General features: G+C 40.7%; 1 protein-coding gene across 1 annotated transcript in view; it reads right to left on the bottom strand.

Moving 5' to 3' along the window:
- Nucleotides 1–19,734, bottom strand: part of GLYR1 (glyoxylate reductase 1 homolog) — a 482,931-nt gene that overhangs the window by 381,298 nt on the left and 81,899 nt on the right. The window contains exons 4-5 of the mRNA XM_069210697.1: nucleotides 15,757–15,919; nucleotides 14,864–15,616 (exon numbers count right to left, since the gene is read on the bottom strand). Of these exons, the coding sequence (XP_069066798.1) occupies nucleotides 14,864–15,616; nucleotides 15,757–15,919 (916 nt within the window). The remainder of the gene's footprint in view (nucleotides 1–14,863; nucleotides 15,617–15,756; nucleotides 15,920–19,734) is intronic.

The raw sequence follows: 19,734 nt of genomic DNA, 5'->3' as shown, positions 1-19,734 counted from the left end.
GCTTGGCGCCAGCTGCCAGCAATCCCGTGTGGGTAGATGAATCTCTTTCTCGCGGCTGACAGGGGTCATCAGCTTGCAGACCTTAGAAAGATGAAGCTGTAGATAGTTTCCCACACGGTGAAGTATTTGTTTTGCTTTGCATTCAATATCTTATAAATATAACCTGCTGTGTATATTGCAAACTGATATATTTTGTTTGATTAACGCGGACTTGAAAGCTACTAATTCGTCATTCATAAATATTGTGGTTGGGGAAGAATTAACAACAATAAAAGTCTTCTTTGACCTCAGAAGTGCATTTCTGTTGTGTTATGTTAGTGCTTTAGAAACTAGCTAAGAGGAAAGCACTACAATTGGTACCAGAAGTGGGGTGTCGGTCATTAAGAGGTGATTAAGAAGGTGTTGACGAGTTGGTAGATTTCTAAGTGCACACTTTAAAAGTGTAATTGTTTTTGTTGTTTGGAGAATTACAGAAATGGTTTTTTTGGGAGAATCACAGTAGCACGGCAGACCATGTCTGAGAATGCATGTGTTGGTAAACTGCCCGATGGTGCTAAGAAAAACTGTGAATTGTTTTCTGTTTGGAGAATTACAGAAGCACAGCAGACCATTTTTGAAAATGCTTGTGTAGCTAAAATGCCTGATAGTGTTTTGAGAAATAATTTCTGTTGTACATATGTAGAAAAAGTGTCTTTTGGAAGTAATGATGACAGAAAGGTCTGGATACCTTTATCTGCTTACAGAGAAATGCAGGAGAAATGTAGGAAGTTGGAACATGAAAATAGGAATTTACGTGAGCAAATTAGCCCGACTGAAAGTTATAAAAGGGCTGTTTTAGAAGAATCTTTCTTGTCCCATTCCAGTAATGAGAGGGTTAAGACAGCTCCGAGCTGCACTGAGTTTTCGTGTGAGCCAGGGTTTTTGGCAGTGAAAGCGCATTCCTTAACTAATAACACGGACGAGAGAGACCAGAATGTGATTTACGAGTTACCGTTGCAAAATGCACAAGTAAAACGAAAGATTTTAGAGAAAGAGCCGACTTTCATTAGCTTGTTTGATTTTTGGAAAAAGAATAGCCCTCATTTGAGAGAAATCCTAACACTTTTGTATATGGTCACTGTGAAAAATAATATGCAGCTGCGCGCTTGTGATTTGGCAAATGAAATAATGCAGACTTTAGGTTTCTGCGCAGTGCAAGAAGGAAATACTTATGTACATGTAACTCAAGAACAAGGAAAGAAAATAGTGCCCCTAGCTAGAATCATACAATGGATCTGGTACTTGCAAGACAGGGCTAGAGTACCACAGGTAAAAGAATTACCGGTGAAATTGTGTGCACCATTTGAATCTGTGTCTACTGAAGATAAAAAGCATGTTTGTTTTACTAATGATTCATTGACTGAAATGTTGTTTTCTGGCACAGGAGAAGGAACAGCGTTGTATAATGTGTGTCAGATTTTAAAGCAAGAGCTACGTGAGATGTGTTATTTTTACGCTGATTTTTGGTTCATTGCTAATGTTTTAGCACCTAACTGGTTCAATTACCTTGCAGATGTTAATCAGAAAAATTCAGAGAGAGAAGTATACACCCAGAATTCTGCCTTAGTGGGGATGGCTAAGTGGGTGCCCCAGAAATGTGAACAGCTGAGAGAAAGAGCCACTTACAGGTGGGCAGAGATGAGAGAGATGCACATTCCCCTAGATTTGATAAAAACTGTGCAGCACGCACAAAAGCAATTTGTCATGCAAGCAGTCACAGAGCAGTTGGGGAGAGGAAAGTTACCAGGACAGGAATGGCAAAGTGATCAGGTTTTAGGGAGAGTGATTGCTGCAAATTACCAAGGAAAAATCGAAATGATGCTGATACCTAGAAAAGAATCTGATTCATTCATACAAATTGGAGACAGAATGGCCCAAATTGGCAAAAATGCAGTGAATGGAGGTTTGGTAAAGGAGTCTGCCCCAGCCCTTCTGACAGTGCAAGAAAAGGGAAGCTGTGGCGCAGCAGATAAAAACCTCAGTACTGATGTGTGGGCTGAAGCCCCAAGTGATCCTCCAGAACCTGCAGTGAATATAACAAAGGGCCCCAAAAACGTCCTGCTGATTATAAAACAGGGAAAGAAAGAGGAAGGGTGCAGTTTAAATGAAAAATGTTATTTGCAAGAAAAGTCATACTTGTTTCTTTTGCAGATCCTACCACGTTTCGCCACTGTCCCTGAGTGTGCTGTGTGGTCCCCCTTCCGGTGTGTGCGTGTGGGGTCGGGGAAGGGACCGAATCCCCAACCTGAACCTGGCTGAGTAAAGTGCCAGCACCATGGATCCATTTTGCGCAAACTGCGCCTTCAGTTCAAGTTCAACTTGTTTGATTGCATTCTTCCACTGGAACTAAGCTGTGTTTTTTTTTTTTTTCCCTTCTCGAATGGAACTCTGACTTTTGCTTACCTTCCAGAAAACCTTTCAGGTGGACCGTGCACCTTTACATGAGTAGAACTCATGCCACATCAAATTGCTAACACTGTTGAATTAGAGACTCATTCAGAGTACAAATTGCTCAGTCTTTTCTGTATAGATGTATCTGATGTGAAAGGTTATGAAATCAATGTGTTAATCCACTTCTATTGCTTTACAGGGATTGCTTTGATCATTCAAATCTGACTTGCTGATAATGTTTTTTTTTTGTGCTGATGTTTTTTGTTTTTGTTTGAAACAAGAGATATGTGAAACAAAAATTCATTGGTCAAAGGGCGGAATGTACTGCCATTTGATAAATTTTGTTTTGACCAATGACTTTGTGTTTCACCACTGCGCATATTAGTTGCTCAATGTTCACCAGTAGCACATGGTATGTTTTGTTCAGTTGAGCCGCCTATGGGCTTTGACATGGCATTAGCCATTACTTTCTGTATTCAGTTTAGCTGCCTATGGGCTTTGACATTGCATTAGTCATTACATTCTGTATTCTGCCTATTGGCTTTGACATGCTGTATCCAGTCTAGCCGCCTATTGGCTTTGACATTGCATTCCTATTGGCTTTGACATGATGTATTCAATTTAGCTGCCTATTGACTTTGACATGCTATTAGATATTCTGCCTATGGGCTTTGACATGATATTATATATTGCATTTTGTATTCAGCTTAACTGCCTATTGGCTTTGACATATCATATATTACATTTTGTATTCAGCTCCGCTGCCTATTGGCTTTGACATGATATCATATATTACATTTTGTATTCAGCCCCGCTGCCTATTGGCTTTGACATGATATCATATATTACATTTTGTATTCAGCTCCGCTGCCTATTGGCTTTGACATGATATCATATATTACATTTTATATTCAGCTCAGCTGCCTATTGGCTTTGACATATTATACATTGCATTTTATATTCAGCTCAGCTGCCTATGGGCTTTGACATGATATAAGACATTGCATTTTGTATTCAGCTTAGATGCTTATTGGCTTTGACATGACACTAGACATTGCATTTGATATTTAGGTTAGCTGCCCATTGCCTTTAACGTGGAGTTCGACATTGCAGTTGAGAATCCAAGCTGTATTTTTCCAAGCTGTGTTTTTGCACCAGAGAACCAAGATGTTTTTCTCACAGTAGACTAGACATGATAAGAGAGAGTACATGGGTGTTGTTTTTCTTCGCTTGAGCTTGGGAACAGGAGTAGTCTTGGAGACCTGGCCAGTCTCCAAAAGGCTTGCTCAGTTTCCCAGGTCTGAGAGGAGGGGGCACACCTTTGTAACGAATGAGACAGGCTGCAGAGAGTCAGATTCGATTCTGCCGGACCTCGTGCTGGAGCTTGGCGCCAGCTGGCAGCAATCCCGTCTGGGTAGATGAATCTCTTTCTCGCGGCTGACAGGGGTCATCAGCTTGCAGACCTTAGAAAGATGAAGCTGTAGATAGTTTCCCACACGGTGAAGTATTTGTTTTGCTTTGCATTCAATATCTTATAAATATAACCTGCTGTGTATATTGCAAACTGATATATTTTGTTTGATTAACGCGGACTTGAAAGCTACTAATTCGTCATTCATAAATATTGTGGTTGGGGAAGAATTAACAACAATAAAAGTCTTCTTTGACCTCAGAAGTGCATTTCTGTTGTGTTATGTTAGTGCTTTAGAAACTAGCTAAGAGGAAAGCACTACAATTGGTACCAGAAGTGGGGTGTCGGTCATTAAGAGGTGATTAAGAAGGTGTTGACGAGTTGGTAGATTTCTAAGTGCACACTTTAAAAGTGTAATTGTTTTTGTTGTTTGGAGAATTACAGAAATGGTTTTTTTGGGAGAATCACAGTAGCACGGCAGACCATGTCTGAGAATGCATGTGTTGGTAAACTGCCCGATGGTGCTAAGAAAAACTGTGAATTGTTTTCTGTTTGGAGAATTACAGAAGCACAGCAGACCATTTTTGAAAATGCTTGTGTAGCTAAAATGCCTGATAGTGTTTTGAGAAATAATTTCTGTTGTACATATGTAGAAAAAGTGTCTTTTGGAAGTAATGATGACAGAAAGGTCTGGATACCTTTATCTGCTTACAGAGAAATGCAGGAGAAATGTAGGAAGTTGGAACATGAAAATAGGAATTTACGTGAGCAAATTAGCCCGACTGAAAGTTATAAAAGGGCTGTTTTAGAAGAATCTTTCTTGTCCCATTCCAGTAATGAGAGGGTTAAGACAGCTCCGAGCTGCACTGAGTTTTCGTGTGAGCCAGGGTTTTTGGCAGTGAAAGCGCATTCCTTAACTAATAACACGGACGAGAGAGACCAGAATGTGATTTACGAGTTACCGTTGCAAAATGCACAAGTAAAACGAAAGATTTTAGAGAAAGAGCCGACTTTCATTAGCTTGTTTGATTTTTGGAAAAAGAATAGCCCTCATTTGAGAGAAATCCTAACACTTTTGTATATGGTCACTGTGAAAAATAATATGCAGCTGCGCGCTTGTGATTTGGCAAATGAAATAATGCAGACTTTAGGTTTCTGCGCAGTGCAAGAAGGAAATACTTATGTACATGTAACTCAAGAACAAGGAAAGAAAATAGTGCCCCTAGCTAGAATCATACAATGGATCTGGTACTTGCAAGACAGGGCTAGAGTACCACAGGTAAAAGAATTACCGGTGAAATTGTGTGCACCATTTGAATCTGTGTCTACTGAAGATAAAAAGCATGTTTGTTTTACTAATGATTCATTGACTGAAATGTTGTTTTCTGGCACAGGAGAAGGAACAGCGTTGTATAATGTGTGTCAGATTTTAAAGCAAGAGCTACGTGAGATGTGTTATTTTTACGCTGATTTTTGGTTCATTGCTAATGTTTTAGCACCTAACTGGTTCAATTACCTTGCAGATGTTAATCAGAAAAATTCAGAGAGAGAAGTATACACCCAGAATTCTGCCTTAGTGGGGATGGCTAAGTGGGTGCCCCAGAAATGTGAACAGCTGAGAGAAAGAGCCACTTACAGGTGGGCAGAGATGAGAGAGATGCACATTCCCCTAGATTTGATAAAAACTGTGCAGCACGCACAAAAGCAATTTGTCATGCAAGCAGTCACAGAGCAGTTGGGGAGAGGAAAGTTACCAGGACAGGAATGGCAAAGTGATCAGGTTTTAGGGAGAGTGATTGCTGCAAATTACCAAGGAAAAATCGAAATGATGCTGATACCTAGAAAAGAATCTGATTCATTCATACAAATTGGAGACAGAATGGCCCAAATTGGCAAAAATGCAGTGAATGGAGGTTTGGTAAAGGAGTCTGCCCCAGCCCTTCTGACAGTGCAAGAAAAGGGAAGCTGTGGCGCAGCAGATAAAAACCTCAGTACTGATGTGTGGGCTGAAGCCCCAAGTGATCCTCCAGAACCTGCAGTGAATATAACAAAGGGCCCCAAAAACGTCCTGCTGATTATAAAACAGGGAAAGAAAGAGGAAGGGTGCAGTTTAAATGAAAAATGTTATTTGCAAGAAAAGTCATACTTGTTTCTTTTGCAGATCCTACCACGTTTCGCCACTGTCCCTGAGTGTGCTGTGTGGTCCCCCTTCCGGTGTGTGCGTGTGGGGTCGGGGAAGGGACCGAATCCCCAACCTGAACCTGGCTGAGTAAAGTGCCAGCACCATGGATCCATTTTGCGCAAACTGCGCCTTCAGTTCAAGTTCAACTTGTTTGATTGCATTCTTCCACTGGAACTAAGCTGTGTTTTTTTTTTTTTTCCCTTCTCGAATGGAACTCTGACTTTTGCTTACCTTCCAGAAAACCTTTCAGGTGGACCGTGCACCTTTACATGAGTAGAACTCATGCCACATCAAATTGCTAACACTGTTGAATTAGAGACTCATTCAGAGTACAAATTGCTCAGTCTTTTCTGTATAGATGTATCTGATGTGAAAGGTTATGAAATCAATGTGTTAATCCACTTCTATTGCTTTACAGGGATTGCTTTGATCATTCAAATCTGACTTGCTGATAATGTTTTTTTTTTGTGCTGATGTTTTTTGTTTTTGTTTGAAACAAGAGATATGTGAAACAAAAATTCATTGGTCAAAGGGCGGAATGTACTGCCATTTGATAAATTTTGTTTTGACCAATGACTTTGTGTTTCACCACTGCGCATATTAGTTGCTCAATGTTCACCAGTAGCACATGGTATGTTTTGTTCAGTTGAGCCGCCTATGGGCTTTGACATGGCATTAGCCATTACTTTCTGTATTCAGTTTAGCTGCCTATGGGCTTTGACATTGCATTAGTCATTACATTCTGTATTCTGCCTATTGGCTTTGACATGCTGTATCCAGTCTAGCCGCCTATTGGCTTTGACATTGCATTCCTATTGGCTTTGACATGATGTATTCAATTTAGCTGCCTATTGACTTTGACATGCTATTAGATATTCTGCCTATGGGCTTTGACATGATATTATATATTGCATTTTGTATTCAGCTTAACTGCCTATTGGCTTTGACATATCATATATTACATTTTGTATTCAGCTCCGCTGCCTATTGGCTTTGACATGATATCATATATTACATTTTGTATTCAGCCCCGCTGCCTATTGGCTTTGACATGATATCATATATTACATTTTGTATTCAGCTCCGCTGCCTATTGGCTTTGACATGATATCATATATTACATTTTATATTCAGCTCAGCTGCCTATTGGCTTTGACATATTATACATTGCATTTTATATTCAGCTCAGCTGCCTATGGGCTTTGACATGATATAAGACATTGCATTTTGTATTCAGCTTAGATGCTTATTGGCTTTGACATGACACTAGACATTGCATTTGATATTTAGGTTAGCTGCCCATTGCCTTTAACGTGGAGTTCGACATTGCAGTTGAGAATCCAAGCTGTATTTTTCCAAGCTGTGTTTTTGCACCAGAGAACCAAGATGTTTTTCTCACAGTAGACTAGACATGATAAGAGAGAGTACATGGGTGTTGTTTTTCTTCGCTTGAGCTTGGGAACAGGAGTAGTCTTGGAGACCTGGCCAGTCTCCAAAAGGCTTGCTCAGTTTCCCAGGTCTGAGAGGAGGGGGCACACCTTTGTAACGAATGAGACAGGCTGCAGAGAGTCAGATTCGATTCTGCCGGACCTCGTGCTGGAGCTTGGCGCCAGCTGGCAGCAATCCCGTCTGGGTAGATGAATCTCTTTCTCGCGGCTGACAGGGGTCATCAGCTTGCAGACCTTAGAAAGATGAAGCTGTAGATAGTTTCCCACACGGTGAAGTATTTGTTTTGCTTTGCATTCAATATCTTATAAATATAACCTGCTGTGTATATTGCAAACTGATATATTTTGTTTGATTAACGCGGACTTGAAAGCTACTAATTCGTCATTCATAAATATTGTGGTTGGGGAAGAATTAACAACAATAAAAGTCTTCTTTGACCTCAGAAGTGCATTTCTGTTGTGTTATGTTAGTGCTTTAGAAACTAGCTAAGAGGAAAGCACTACACCCAGATATGGAATCGGTTTTGAAGAAGGGGTTGTCCTTTGTTCCTAGTACATCTATTAACCAGTTGGGACTTTTCACAGATTGACATGCTTTCTTTAGATGCATTAGACTAAGGAGATTTTTTGAGAATAGGACGAACATTCCGGAAGTTAATTTGTCGGGGTTGAAACCTACTTCCACCTTCACTCCCAGCCTAGACATGGTGGGGCCGGAAATTAGAATTTGGTTCTAGAGAAGGTCAAAAAATTTAGCAAATTCACACCGAAACCTGATTCCAACCTTACGAGGAATGAACAAAAGGCTCTTGACAAATTGCAGCTTAACGAGAGCATTATTATTAAACCTTGTGACAAAGGAGGAGGTATCGTGCTTTTAAAAATAGATCAATATAAGCAGAAAGTGAATTGTATGCTAGGAGTTTCAGAACATTATAGTCAAGCCAGTAATAATTGGCAAACTAATGTTAAACAGGCAATTTAGGAAGTAAGCTTAAAAGCATACAATGAAGGCCTTATCTGTGACAAAGAATATACATTTCTTAATCCCACCAACACTAGAGTGCCCTTGCTATACGGCTTACCGAAAATACATAAAAATGAAGTGGATCCCCCTTTCCGCCCTATACTGTCCACTGTAGGGTCTGTTACTGAACCAATATCCAAGTTTGTGGAAACCTTTTTAAAACAGAGGGTGGCACAGCTTCCTGCATATATAAAAGACACAGGACATATCATCTCTAAACTGGAAGGGGTTAGTTTCAATTCTGCTACTGAAATTTTGGCGACTATGGATATTGAGGCTCTTTATACCAATATCCTGCAACAAGAAGCTTGGCAGGCAGTTTCTCAACTCTTTGAAAAGGAAGGTATGACGGACCACCTAGAGTTAGTGTTAGATTGTCTAAAAATTGTGTTGGAAGGAAACTTTTTTGAATTTGAGGGTAAGATGTACCAGCAAAAGAAGGGAGTTAGCATAGGGGCAGCCTGCCCCCCGAGCGTAGCAAACATCTACGTTGGGGCTTTTGAACAGACCCACATCTATAATGAGATCGCCCCTTTTTATGAGAACATCAGACTGTGGTCTAGGTACATTGATGATATTTTTTTCATATGGTCAGGACAAGAAGAACAACTAGACAAATTTGTGAATGGATCAACCTATGTGATAGGAATCTAAAATTTTCCATCCACAGGAGCAGAGATAGAATTGAGTTTCTTGATATTTGGATCAGAAGTCACAATCTTTAGTTAGAAGTATCCCTATATACTAAACCCACGGCAAAGAACACTATACTCCACTTTAATAGCTACCATCCAAAGAGTCAAAAACAGGGTGTTCCTTTCAGCCAATTTCTACTGATCCGTAGAAATTGTATGAAACTTAGGGAATACGATTTCCATGCCGACATACTCCAAAAAAAGCTCCTGTTAAGAGGCTATCCCAAGAGACTGGTTAGGGAATCCTACAAAAGAGCGAAGTATTTTAATAGAGAAAGCATGTTCCAACAACGTACGAAAGGATCAAAATCTCAAATAGTTTGTGTCATCCAACATTCAAACATAAATGACAAAATCAGAAAAATAATAAACAACAATTGGCAAATCTTGAATTGTGATCAAACTATGGCACCTTTAGAAAGATCTTTGTTGGCCTTTAAGAAAAATCAGAATATTCGCAACAAACTAGTTAAGGCAGCCCTCCCGCGAGATAAAGACTTTTGTCAAACGTCCATTACTGGACTGTTTCCAGTTAAAGGCAACCACAAATGTGGAACTTGCAAAGCATGTGCAAGAGCAATTGTTAATGATTCCCTCGTTTGGAAACAAAAGAAGTACAAGTTGTGAGATATGACAAACTGTAAAACGTCTAACTTTATATATCTGATTACCTGACCCTGCCCAGCTGGGTATGTTTGCGAAACTGTACGTGAGGTTAGAATTAGGATTAGGATTTCGGAACACCTGTCTAACACTCGAAACAAGAGGGAGGGAGCTCCACTTGTACAACATTGGTTGAATGAAAAACATAATTTAGACGACCTCTCTTGGACGGTCCTGGAAAAAATTAAAGACGTCAATGGTGAAGAGGGAGTAAAAATCCGAAAAAACGTGAAGTTAATTGGATTTTTACCTTGGAAACATATTGTAATGGACTAAATGAGTACATTCCTTGGGAAAATGCCCCGATTTGAATACCCCTTCTTATTTCTATGAGTGGGTCTTTGGATTGCAATATCTACAGTGTTTAAACCAGGAGTCTGTGACCTATTCGCTTCTCTTTGTTTCTTTTCCCCATAAGGTTGAAGTAGACTTTAGTTCTACAGTGATTAGACATTCGAGTCAATAGGGTGCCATTGTTTCATCTTGGTATCTATATATTTCTATTAAATGGGGCAGGTTTGTAAGCTGTCTGGAACTTTTCCCAGCTTTTAATATCAGAAAATTGTATTCTTTTCATGCTTATCCTATGACGATCAGGCCAGTCCAACATGGCCGGATTTTGATTCTCTCTCCTCCCGAGTGAGCTCACGCGTTTTTTTTGCGACAACTGGCGGTTCCTTATCTTTTATTAGAGCAAGAGACCTGTCCTCTTAAAATGAAGGGTGTGTCTAAGGAGGGGAACAAAGAAACCGAGGCAGTGTAGTCATTGCCAGATAATATGTTTTTCTAAAAGAAGTGGGGAAAAGATGTCACGCTATGGTAGATATAGAGTTCCGCCTTTATGATGCGATTCTTAATGCAGGGTACCATGGATTTGCACTCTTGCTACCATTTGGTTGGAGCTATCGGACCTTTTCAACATGGCGATAAAGCTTTTTCTTTTCTCTTCCGTCTTTGTAGCGTTATCTCGCGGTTCTCTGCTATCAATTGGGACGAGACTCCCGTCTTTAAAATAGAAGGATGTCTACCAAACAAGGTTTGGTATTGTAGCTATATGCCTTGGAGGAGAGTATTTTGGCCTACTGAAAAGGTAATGTGTTTGAGGTTAGGGAGCCATTTTTATGTGAGTCGACAGGGATCATCTTTATTTGAACTCGTTCTAAGGTGTTTTAGAACATGGGCATGTCGATTGAGACGGCCAAAAAGTAGAAGGGTGGTCGGTGTGCAGCAATTGGTTTATGTAGAAAGGCTGTGTTAGCCAACAACCTTACTAAACAGCCACATTGGAATATGCAAAGTTAGAAAACACCGTATAGATCTAGATACGCTTGAAGTTTCAGACCGCTTTTTTCTCTCGCAATTATGTTATAAAAACCTCCTGAACTTAACACCCTGGGGTCTTTTTTCTTCTTTCTTCGTAGATGGAAATTTTTTGACCAGTATAACCTCGGGGTAGGATGCCCTGGTACAAATTTTATCGTAAAATATATAATCTGTGGTGAAGCAATAAGTCAATGCTCGCATCGGTATGAATATTTAGTATTACTACTTGGTACCGGAGTAGCGTGCTACTCATCGAAAAGCGCTTAGACGCCTCGTCAGGGGTAGTAAGCGCTATATAAATACGATTACAATTTACAATTTTACTATATATATTTTTTCTTTTACTATAAATTGACTCTTGGACTGAGTCTATGGAACCTTTTAGAATGGTGACCGGTATTCTTAGGGATCTCTTTTTTTCTCTCTCTCTCTCTTTGTAAGGAATATCTGTGAACCTACATTGGAATTAGAAAGCTGATGTCTCTCATCCTTTTTCGGACTTAACCTAGATCTTTGCCTTGGCTGCAGGTATATGCTTTTAGTGAAGTGTATGTTGGCACCCATCTGTCCCTTGCTGGTTGCATGTATTATACGTTTTTTGTTGGAGCACATCACTTTTTAGAACACATCTTTCTTTTCCTCTTTTTCTAATTTGTATTTTTATTCTCAAGCTGCACTTTTATTATTATTATTATTTTTGGCCAAAGTGGCCACACGGGTGTTGGCACTGGTTTTTCACAGTATCTCAAGAGTGTATAGTTATTGAACTAATGCTTTGTTGTATCTTTTTATCAGGCTATTAATTATTGGGAAGGATTATAAAATTGATTAAGCCTGCAGTTTTTTGTATTGGAAAACACTCCAGGAACTGCCCTGATGAAGGCGGCCTCCCAAATTAGAGGATTACCGCCGAAACGCGCGTAGGCTTGGTTCCTACTTTAATTGGTGCAGAGAACTTATAATTGGTTATTATCAGACAAGACTGCGCAAGAACTGTTATTGAAATAATAGGATTATGTAATTTTGAGTTGCTTTACGGCTATCGCTGAAAGAGGAAATGTTTATATTTAACTGTAATTAAATATCTTTTTGAGTTTTAAAGATTGTATATGTTAATTGTTGTGCTATCACTTCTGTGCTGTCTTGTCCTTTGTGGCACTTGGTCTTTGTGATTCATTGTTGTTATATTTTTGTATCGTCCATGAAATATTCATGTATGAGTTAGACTTTTATTTGCTTAAACTTCCCTAGTTTGTTTGTGTACATTTATAGAGTGAAGACTTTTTTGTTTTTTTTCTGTACTTACACATTTAAAAAATATTATCTTTGAACCCATTTCTATAAGTGTTTGTTCTGTATTTGGTTATAAATGTTGAAAATTAATTGTAGCTCTTTTTGGCTTATTTGTACTTAGGGAGCCCCAATGTCTACCACATTTGGGAGTACACATATACCACAGCCTAGAGGACGAACTGGAGGGCAACGTGAGAAAAGCTATCCAGGAGCTCAGGACTAGCAGTGATTTTTGGAGCCCACTTCCAATATCAGTAGCGGGTCAGGGTCCGCTCTTAAAAATGGTAGCATTACAGCACCTTCTCTACTTTTTTGTGGCATTACCACTTTAGATCCCACGTTCTTGGTTCAATGACTCGGACACACTCATTACAGGGTTCCTTTGAGGCACAGTGGTAGGAGAGGGGCACTGTCCACACTCCAAAGACCAATAAAAGAGGGCGCCATGTCCATACCAGATTTTGAAACCTATTTAGCAGGCCAACTACAGTGGTTGACCCAATAGATAGCAAGGAAGTTATCGCCCAATGGCGATTTACACATCAGGACCCCCAGACACCCATAGACTGGCCAGTATCCTTTTCCGACCGAGATCCCCAGCTACCGCAGACATGCTGGAAATCTCAGTGGTGCGACGCTGCTGGGACTGTTGCCTCTGCAGGAACAACCTTAAACTGCCCTTCTCCCCTGACATCCCAATGCAGTTTCTACTAGCACTCCCCCATGATGGTGATTGGCGGGGAATCGATAAATGGACAGCCGCAGGAGCAGCAACAATGGGAGCGTTATAAGAAGCAGACAATATTCTGCCCTTTGCAGATTTTCAAGAGCACTATTCTCTGGCTCTAGGGTAGTTTCTTTTGCACCCAGCAGTGACAACCAAAATACGCCGATACTGGAAGGAGGGGTTAGTGGAACCAGCCCATTCCAAAGTCTGTCAGTACTTGGTCACCAGATCTGGAAAGCTCAAGGTGGTCACCTGCTTGTAATGGCGACATAGGTACAAATTACTGACCCTGTTGACGGCCCTTAATTAACGGTGGGAGGGGGACCTGGGTAGCCCTATTGAGGATGACAGGGAGTGTGTCCTGGAGTTCATACCCAAGGTATCTCGCAATGCATGATTTAAGTTGATTAATGTTTATATACTGCACAGAGCATTTCTTACGCCATGGAAGCTCAACCAATATTTTTGTCAGTATGAGGCGAAATATCCCTGCTGCAAGGAGCCCCGAGATGAGTTTATACATATGTTTTGGAGTTGTACTTCCTTGATTTAATATTGGGAGGAAATCACTAAGACACTGACCTCTAGCATTGAAAGGGGCAATCCCTGCACCCCGGAGCATTATATCCATAACTTGGTCCCCCACACCACTAAAACAAAAGTTGTAAGTCAATTCCGAGACGTAGCCTTCATTTTAGCCAAGAGAGAAATACCTCTAATATGGAATAGCCCCCAGGGACCAACCTATGAACGCTGCAGACAAGAGATGTTGTGTCACCCTAACCCTGAAAGGGTGCTGTTTTGACTTATACTGGGTGCTCCCTTGTGTCGCGACAAAGCTAAACCTCTCTGAAGATATGTATTGATGTCAAAAACATGCACCAGGGGTTGCTTTTGCTCATTCCAGGTTGGCTTGGATGGTATTTTACCAGTTCAAAGCTGTAACACTGTGTCATTTTACAGCTCGGCAAGGATGGCACTGGGCCAATCCTATGCTTAAAGATTTTGCAATACAAATGGCAAAAGACTGTCGCGTTCTAGCTCAGCATGGATGGCACTGTGCCAATCCTATGCTTAAAAACTTTGCTAGAAAAGCAGACATTTGAGGTGAGCAAACCTAGGGTGTCTCTGGTGTTGCAGGGTGCTCCTTACTAAAGCTGCTCTCCACCTAAACTTGGGATTTACCCAGAGTTCCCTCTTCTGTTTTGTGTGTATGTGTGTGTGTATATATCTATGTTTTTTTTTAGTGCTTATTACAAAAGGTTAGAGGGATGCTTTGGCTTGTTCTCCAAGGTAACTATAACTCGCACCCCCGCCATACACAGTTTTCTCACCAAAAATGTTATGACAAATGTTGCAGTTACATTCTAAATGATGTCATAGAAAATGTCATTACTGATGTAATATTTGGGGTAAGTAGCAGTGCATTGCAAGGGTTCAGGTTATAGTTACCTTAGAGCACGAGTTAGTGTCTTCAAATAACTGTCAACCTTGTCAAGCCCGTCCCTGTAAATGTGTGAATGTGAGATATTACATTTTGAAATACTAATGTAACTACTGCAGACTAGAGCTTCTTTGACTATGGTAGCTCCAGCACCTAAAATGGTAAATATTGTAGCAGAGGATTCAGCAACAAATCAATTTGGCTTTTATAGGCTACAAACCTTGTCATCTTTGGGAGGGCGACCACGTTTGCGCGGACCCTGCTTTTCCAATCCTTTCAGATGGGTCTTCGAACCATGATTGGTTGAAAGTAGAATCTTCTTCCTGTCTGCAGCAACGATTTTCTTTCTTTCGGCAGTAATTATCTTTTTCTTCCCATCACCAGAAAGAATCCTCTTCCCAACAGCAAGATTCTTCTTTTTACTGTCAGTAGTAAGCATCTTCTTTCCTTCAGCACGGAGCATCTTCTTCCCATCAGCAGCAATAATTTTCTTCTTCCCACTGGCATTAAGTATCTTCTTCTTCCCTTCAGTAACAACCTTTTTCTTCTTCCCTTCAGCAGTAACAATCTTTTTCTTCTTTAAGTCAGCGGACAGAAGCTTTTTTTTGGTAGAGAGAATCTTCTTACTGAGAATCTTCTTGCCATCTGCAGTGAGTATCTTTTTGGTTCCAGTTTTCTTCTTTCCGCTGGCAGGGAGACATTTCTTGCCTAGTATCTTCTTTTTCTCCTCAGATGTGAGAAGTTTTTTCTTCCCATCAGTGGAAAGCACCTTCTTCTTTATCGTACTAGCAAGCAGCTTCTTTTTTATTTCTTTGGCAAGACTTTTCTTCTTCATTTCACTGGAGATAGTCTTCTTCTTCAAGACCCCACTGGCCTTTTTCATTTTCCCCTCAAGCTTCCGCTTCTCGGATGTTGGAATTTTCTTGATTTTCTCTTCATTGGAATTGCGTCTTTTTTTCTCTTCTGTGGATGACTGCAAATAGAACAGAATAGGATTGCGGGGGGTTATATGGCAAGGAATTGTGTTGGAACTAAATCCTATTCATATGAGAAACGCTAAAGCAGAGGTAAAAAAAAAAGGGGGTGGTGAAGCCACATCTTTAGTTTGTATACCTGTTCTTTGGCCTGTTCCTTGGCTAGCTCCCTGGCCTTGGCTTTCTTTAGAAACTCCTCAACAGCATCGACTGCCTGCTGGAAACGCTTACCCTTGGCAGCCTTCATCATCTCCTCCTTGTAGGCATGGAAAGGTTTTAACTGTTCCACCCGAATCCAGGCACTGAAGAAAAAAAAATGTGGCACTGTAAGTGTTTCTGTTAACTAAGGAAATCTATTGCATGATCAGAGTTTCAGTTGTATAAGAAAAGCTCCCCTTATTAAAACATGAAATGTCCATGTATGGTACTTAAGATGCATAAACAGAAACATGCAGTTGCCATCACAGTGAAGGCTGCCAACAAAAGTAACATTGGTAAGAATATTGCACTCAGGAGTAGTCTTGTAGGTCAGATGGTATATACGCTCACAGAGGTGAAATCCAGTATAGCATGAGCTTCACAATAAACTTCAGTAAAATTCAGTGTGTGTATTTATTTGTATTTACTTTTACAGCAGAGAACATTAAAACTTCAGACATAATTGTGCCAGTTGAAGTGACAATTTTGCTCTAGGTGGTGGCGTGGCTAACCATACGTGATGAACTTGCAGCTTCCAAGGGGAAGTTAAACACCATGTACAGTAAGAAAAGAACAAAGCAATACAGAAGGCTGTCATAAGAAAGACAGTGAGATGGGAAAACAAAACATGAATGGAAAAGTGAGAAGTGAATGTACTGAACAGGTAAAAGAAAATAAGATGCAGAGAGCAAGAAAAACAAAGCAAAGGAGGAGCAGGGAGAAAGAAAGAGCACAAGGGGAAAACAAAACATGAAAGGAGAAGCAAGCAGTGAATGTACTATAGAACAGTGAAAAAAAACATTTAGCAGAGAGCAACATTTCATGTAGACACTTGCTGTACGCTAAAAACAAAAACAAAAAAAAGTCCCTTTAATGTAAGCAATGGAAAGCTGCAAGTCATCCAATCAAATGGATGGCAAGATATAAGCCAGTAAATGAATAGGGACAAGAAAAGGGAAGTAAGCCACAGAATAAGAAGAAACCAACTAAGACTGATGAGAAAATTAATCAATAAGAGGTAATCGGCTGACCCAAAGTACTAGTACTCTCCACAACAGGCCTTTCCATCGACATCTAACCATTTTTATGGAAGACCAAAAAAGACAAGATCATCTAGTTAAAGTATTCTAAAGAAAGCGGTGGTCGAAGCAGTTGCCTGCATGATAAGTCTAATTTAAATGAAGCTATTATTTCCAACTAAATGACTCAAAGCTTCGTTCTACCTTGTGACCACTTGAGGAAAGAATTATGTACTCTGTCCAGTAAGCTATATTATATCTGATCCATAAAGGGCTGCCCCAAGTATGACTGCAGTGCCCACACCCCATCACTAAGCCTTTTAGTGGAGGGCTTTTCTTCTGGTGCTGGGGAGTAATCAGGAGTTTACTCGGCTGAATCCTCTGTGGACACTGTTTATAGCTACACCAATACTACCAAGCTTAAACTGGACACCCAATTTACACCCTTTAAGTACTCAACTTCCTGGAGTCTGCAAAGTCAAGCAGCCAAGGCTTACTTAGCCAAAGATTTAATCTGTTCTCATTGGGAACTCAAATTTTGGTATAGGAACTAACTAACTAAATAAATAATTAAATCATCTCTCAAACAGTAAGAGCCCGGAAAATGATTCAGCTAATCTGGACTCATGCTTGTCACTGTTATTGCTTCACTGGGCCATGGCTCCTGGATAGTCTTGGTCCCTTCATACTTTGACAATACAATATCTTTAACACCTTCGCTGCCAGGCCTTTTCCTCCTCCGGTGCCAGGCCTTTTTTTGGCTATTTGGAGCAGTTCACGCTTGGGGCCTCATAACTTTTTGTCCACATAAGCTACCCACACCAAATGTGCACCCTTTTTTCCCCAACATCCTAGGGATTCTAGAGCTACCCAGAGTCTGTGGGTTTCCCCTGAATGAGACCCCAAGAAATTTGCCAAAACACAGCGAAAATTTAGTTTTTTTCAAAATAAATGGGGGAAAAGTGCTGCAGAAGAAGGCTTGTGTTTTTTTCCCTGAAAATGGCATCAACAAAGGGTTTGCAGTGATAAAATCACCAGCTTCCCAGCTTTCAGGAACAGGCAGACTTGAATCAGAAAACCACATTTTTCAACACAATTTTGGCATTTTACTGAGGCATACCCCATTTTTACTATTTTTTTGTGCTTTTAGCCTCCTTCCAGTTAGTGACAGAAATGGGTGTGAAGCCAATGCTGGATACCGGAAAGCTAAACATTTCCGAAAAGTACACGAAATTCTGAATTCAGCAAGGGGTCATTTGTGTAGATCCTACAAGGTTTTCCTACAGAAAATAACAGCTGAAATAAATAAAAAATTGAAATTGGGGTGAAAAAAAACAACCATTTTTCTCCAAGTTTTACTCTTTTTCCCGCAATGTCATTTTTGAGAACAATATACTGTTATGTCTGCTGGATTCTTCTGGTTGCAGGTATATATGGGGCTTGTGGGTTCACCAAGAACCCTAGGTACCCAGAGCCAATAAATGAGCTGCACCTGGCAATGGGTTTTCATTCTATACTGGGTACACAGCAATTCATTTGCTGAAATATAAAGAGTGAAAAATAGGTAGCAAGAAAACCTTTGTATTTCCAAAAGGCCGATCTACCTCCAAATGGCCTAAAAAAAAATTGTCCCCCAGGGGAACGACCCTTGCCTACGGGGTCGCTCCCCTTGCGTGAAATTGACACATTAAAATAAGAATCCCTGGTGTCTAGTGGTTTCTGCCCCCCCTTGGGGGCAGACTGGCCTCATAAATATAGGCTTATCTGCCCCCAAGTGGGAAGAAATGAAACGATTGGGGGGCCAGAAGAAATGGCCTAAAAATAATTTGGTCCCCAGTGGAGCATCCCAGCGCCCTTGCCCAAGGGCCGCTCGCTTCATGTCCATTACCTTTAAAAAAAAAAAAAACTGGTGTCTAGTGGCCATTTCTGCTGCCCGATTGCATCCCGATCAGGCAGCAGAAATGCTCAGAAAGACAAAGGAAAAGAAAGGCATCTCCTTTCCTTTGATCCCTTTCTCAGCCCCTCCAGTGATCAGAGCTCCCTCCGAGGGCCCATAGCAGGACGAGGTGGTTATGTCCCTGGTGCCAGAGCACCACGGCAGCGGACATTTTTATAACAATTTCTAAATAAAGGCAGCTCTGTTGTTGCTGGTTTTTTCCCTAGGCACTAAAGCGAAATGTGTTTATGAATCTTCCTCAGAACCCGAAGAATCAAGGATATGAAAGGAAACGTGTAGTGAAGAGGAAAATTATACTTCAACCGGAATGCAATCCCAATGCTCTTCACAACTGATACTGGAGGACACAGTACTTCTGGCAAAGCACGTTCCTGTCAGCAGAAAACAAATCCACCCGAGGGGCACCCCACTGAGCAAAGATGGTCTGAATCTGGAGATCCCACTTGCGGTCAAGCAAGATGATACTGTCAGCTCAAGTTTTCAGAGTGGCTGCCAGTTGGTTTTCTACCACCTAACACTGTCCTGGTGACCACAAGACCAGAGTCACAGGAGGTCCTAACAGAGAAGCTGCAACCCTACTTGTTTGATGGTAAACCATATCACATTATAGTCATTTTGCCTGTCCACATCTGGACTGACTGACCGCAAAGGGAGGAGTGTGGGACATTTTGGTACAGCGGTGAAAGTTTGAGAGCAAAATCTCTTATGAACTCTTGACACAATGGCAAACAATTACAAATACAACCAGAGGCAGAAAGTTTTGATCAAGCACATATCCTCCCTAACTAAACTTATGTTATTCAAACTTACATTCAACTACAAAAGTGTGATAATGTGTCAAGAAAAAGGGTCTCAAAGCCAGCGCAAAGGGTCTGGACCCTACAGAATATCTAGAAGCAGCTCCTTTTAGGAGCACAAGCCCTCACCCACCAATGGTGCATAT

Source organism: Pleurodeles waltl, chromosome 10 (genome assembly GCF_031143425.1).
Source record: "Pleurodeles waltl isolate 20211129_DDA chromosome 10, aPleWal1.hap1.20221129, whole genome shotgun sequence".
NCBI classification, from domain to species: Eukaryota; Metazoa; Chordata; class Amphibia; order Caudata; family Salamandridae; genus Pleurodeles; species Pleurodeles waltl.
Note: the sequence above shows the minus strand (reverse complement) of the source record. Positions and strands in the feature narration are given on the sequence as shown.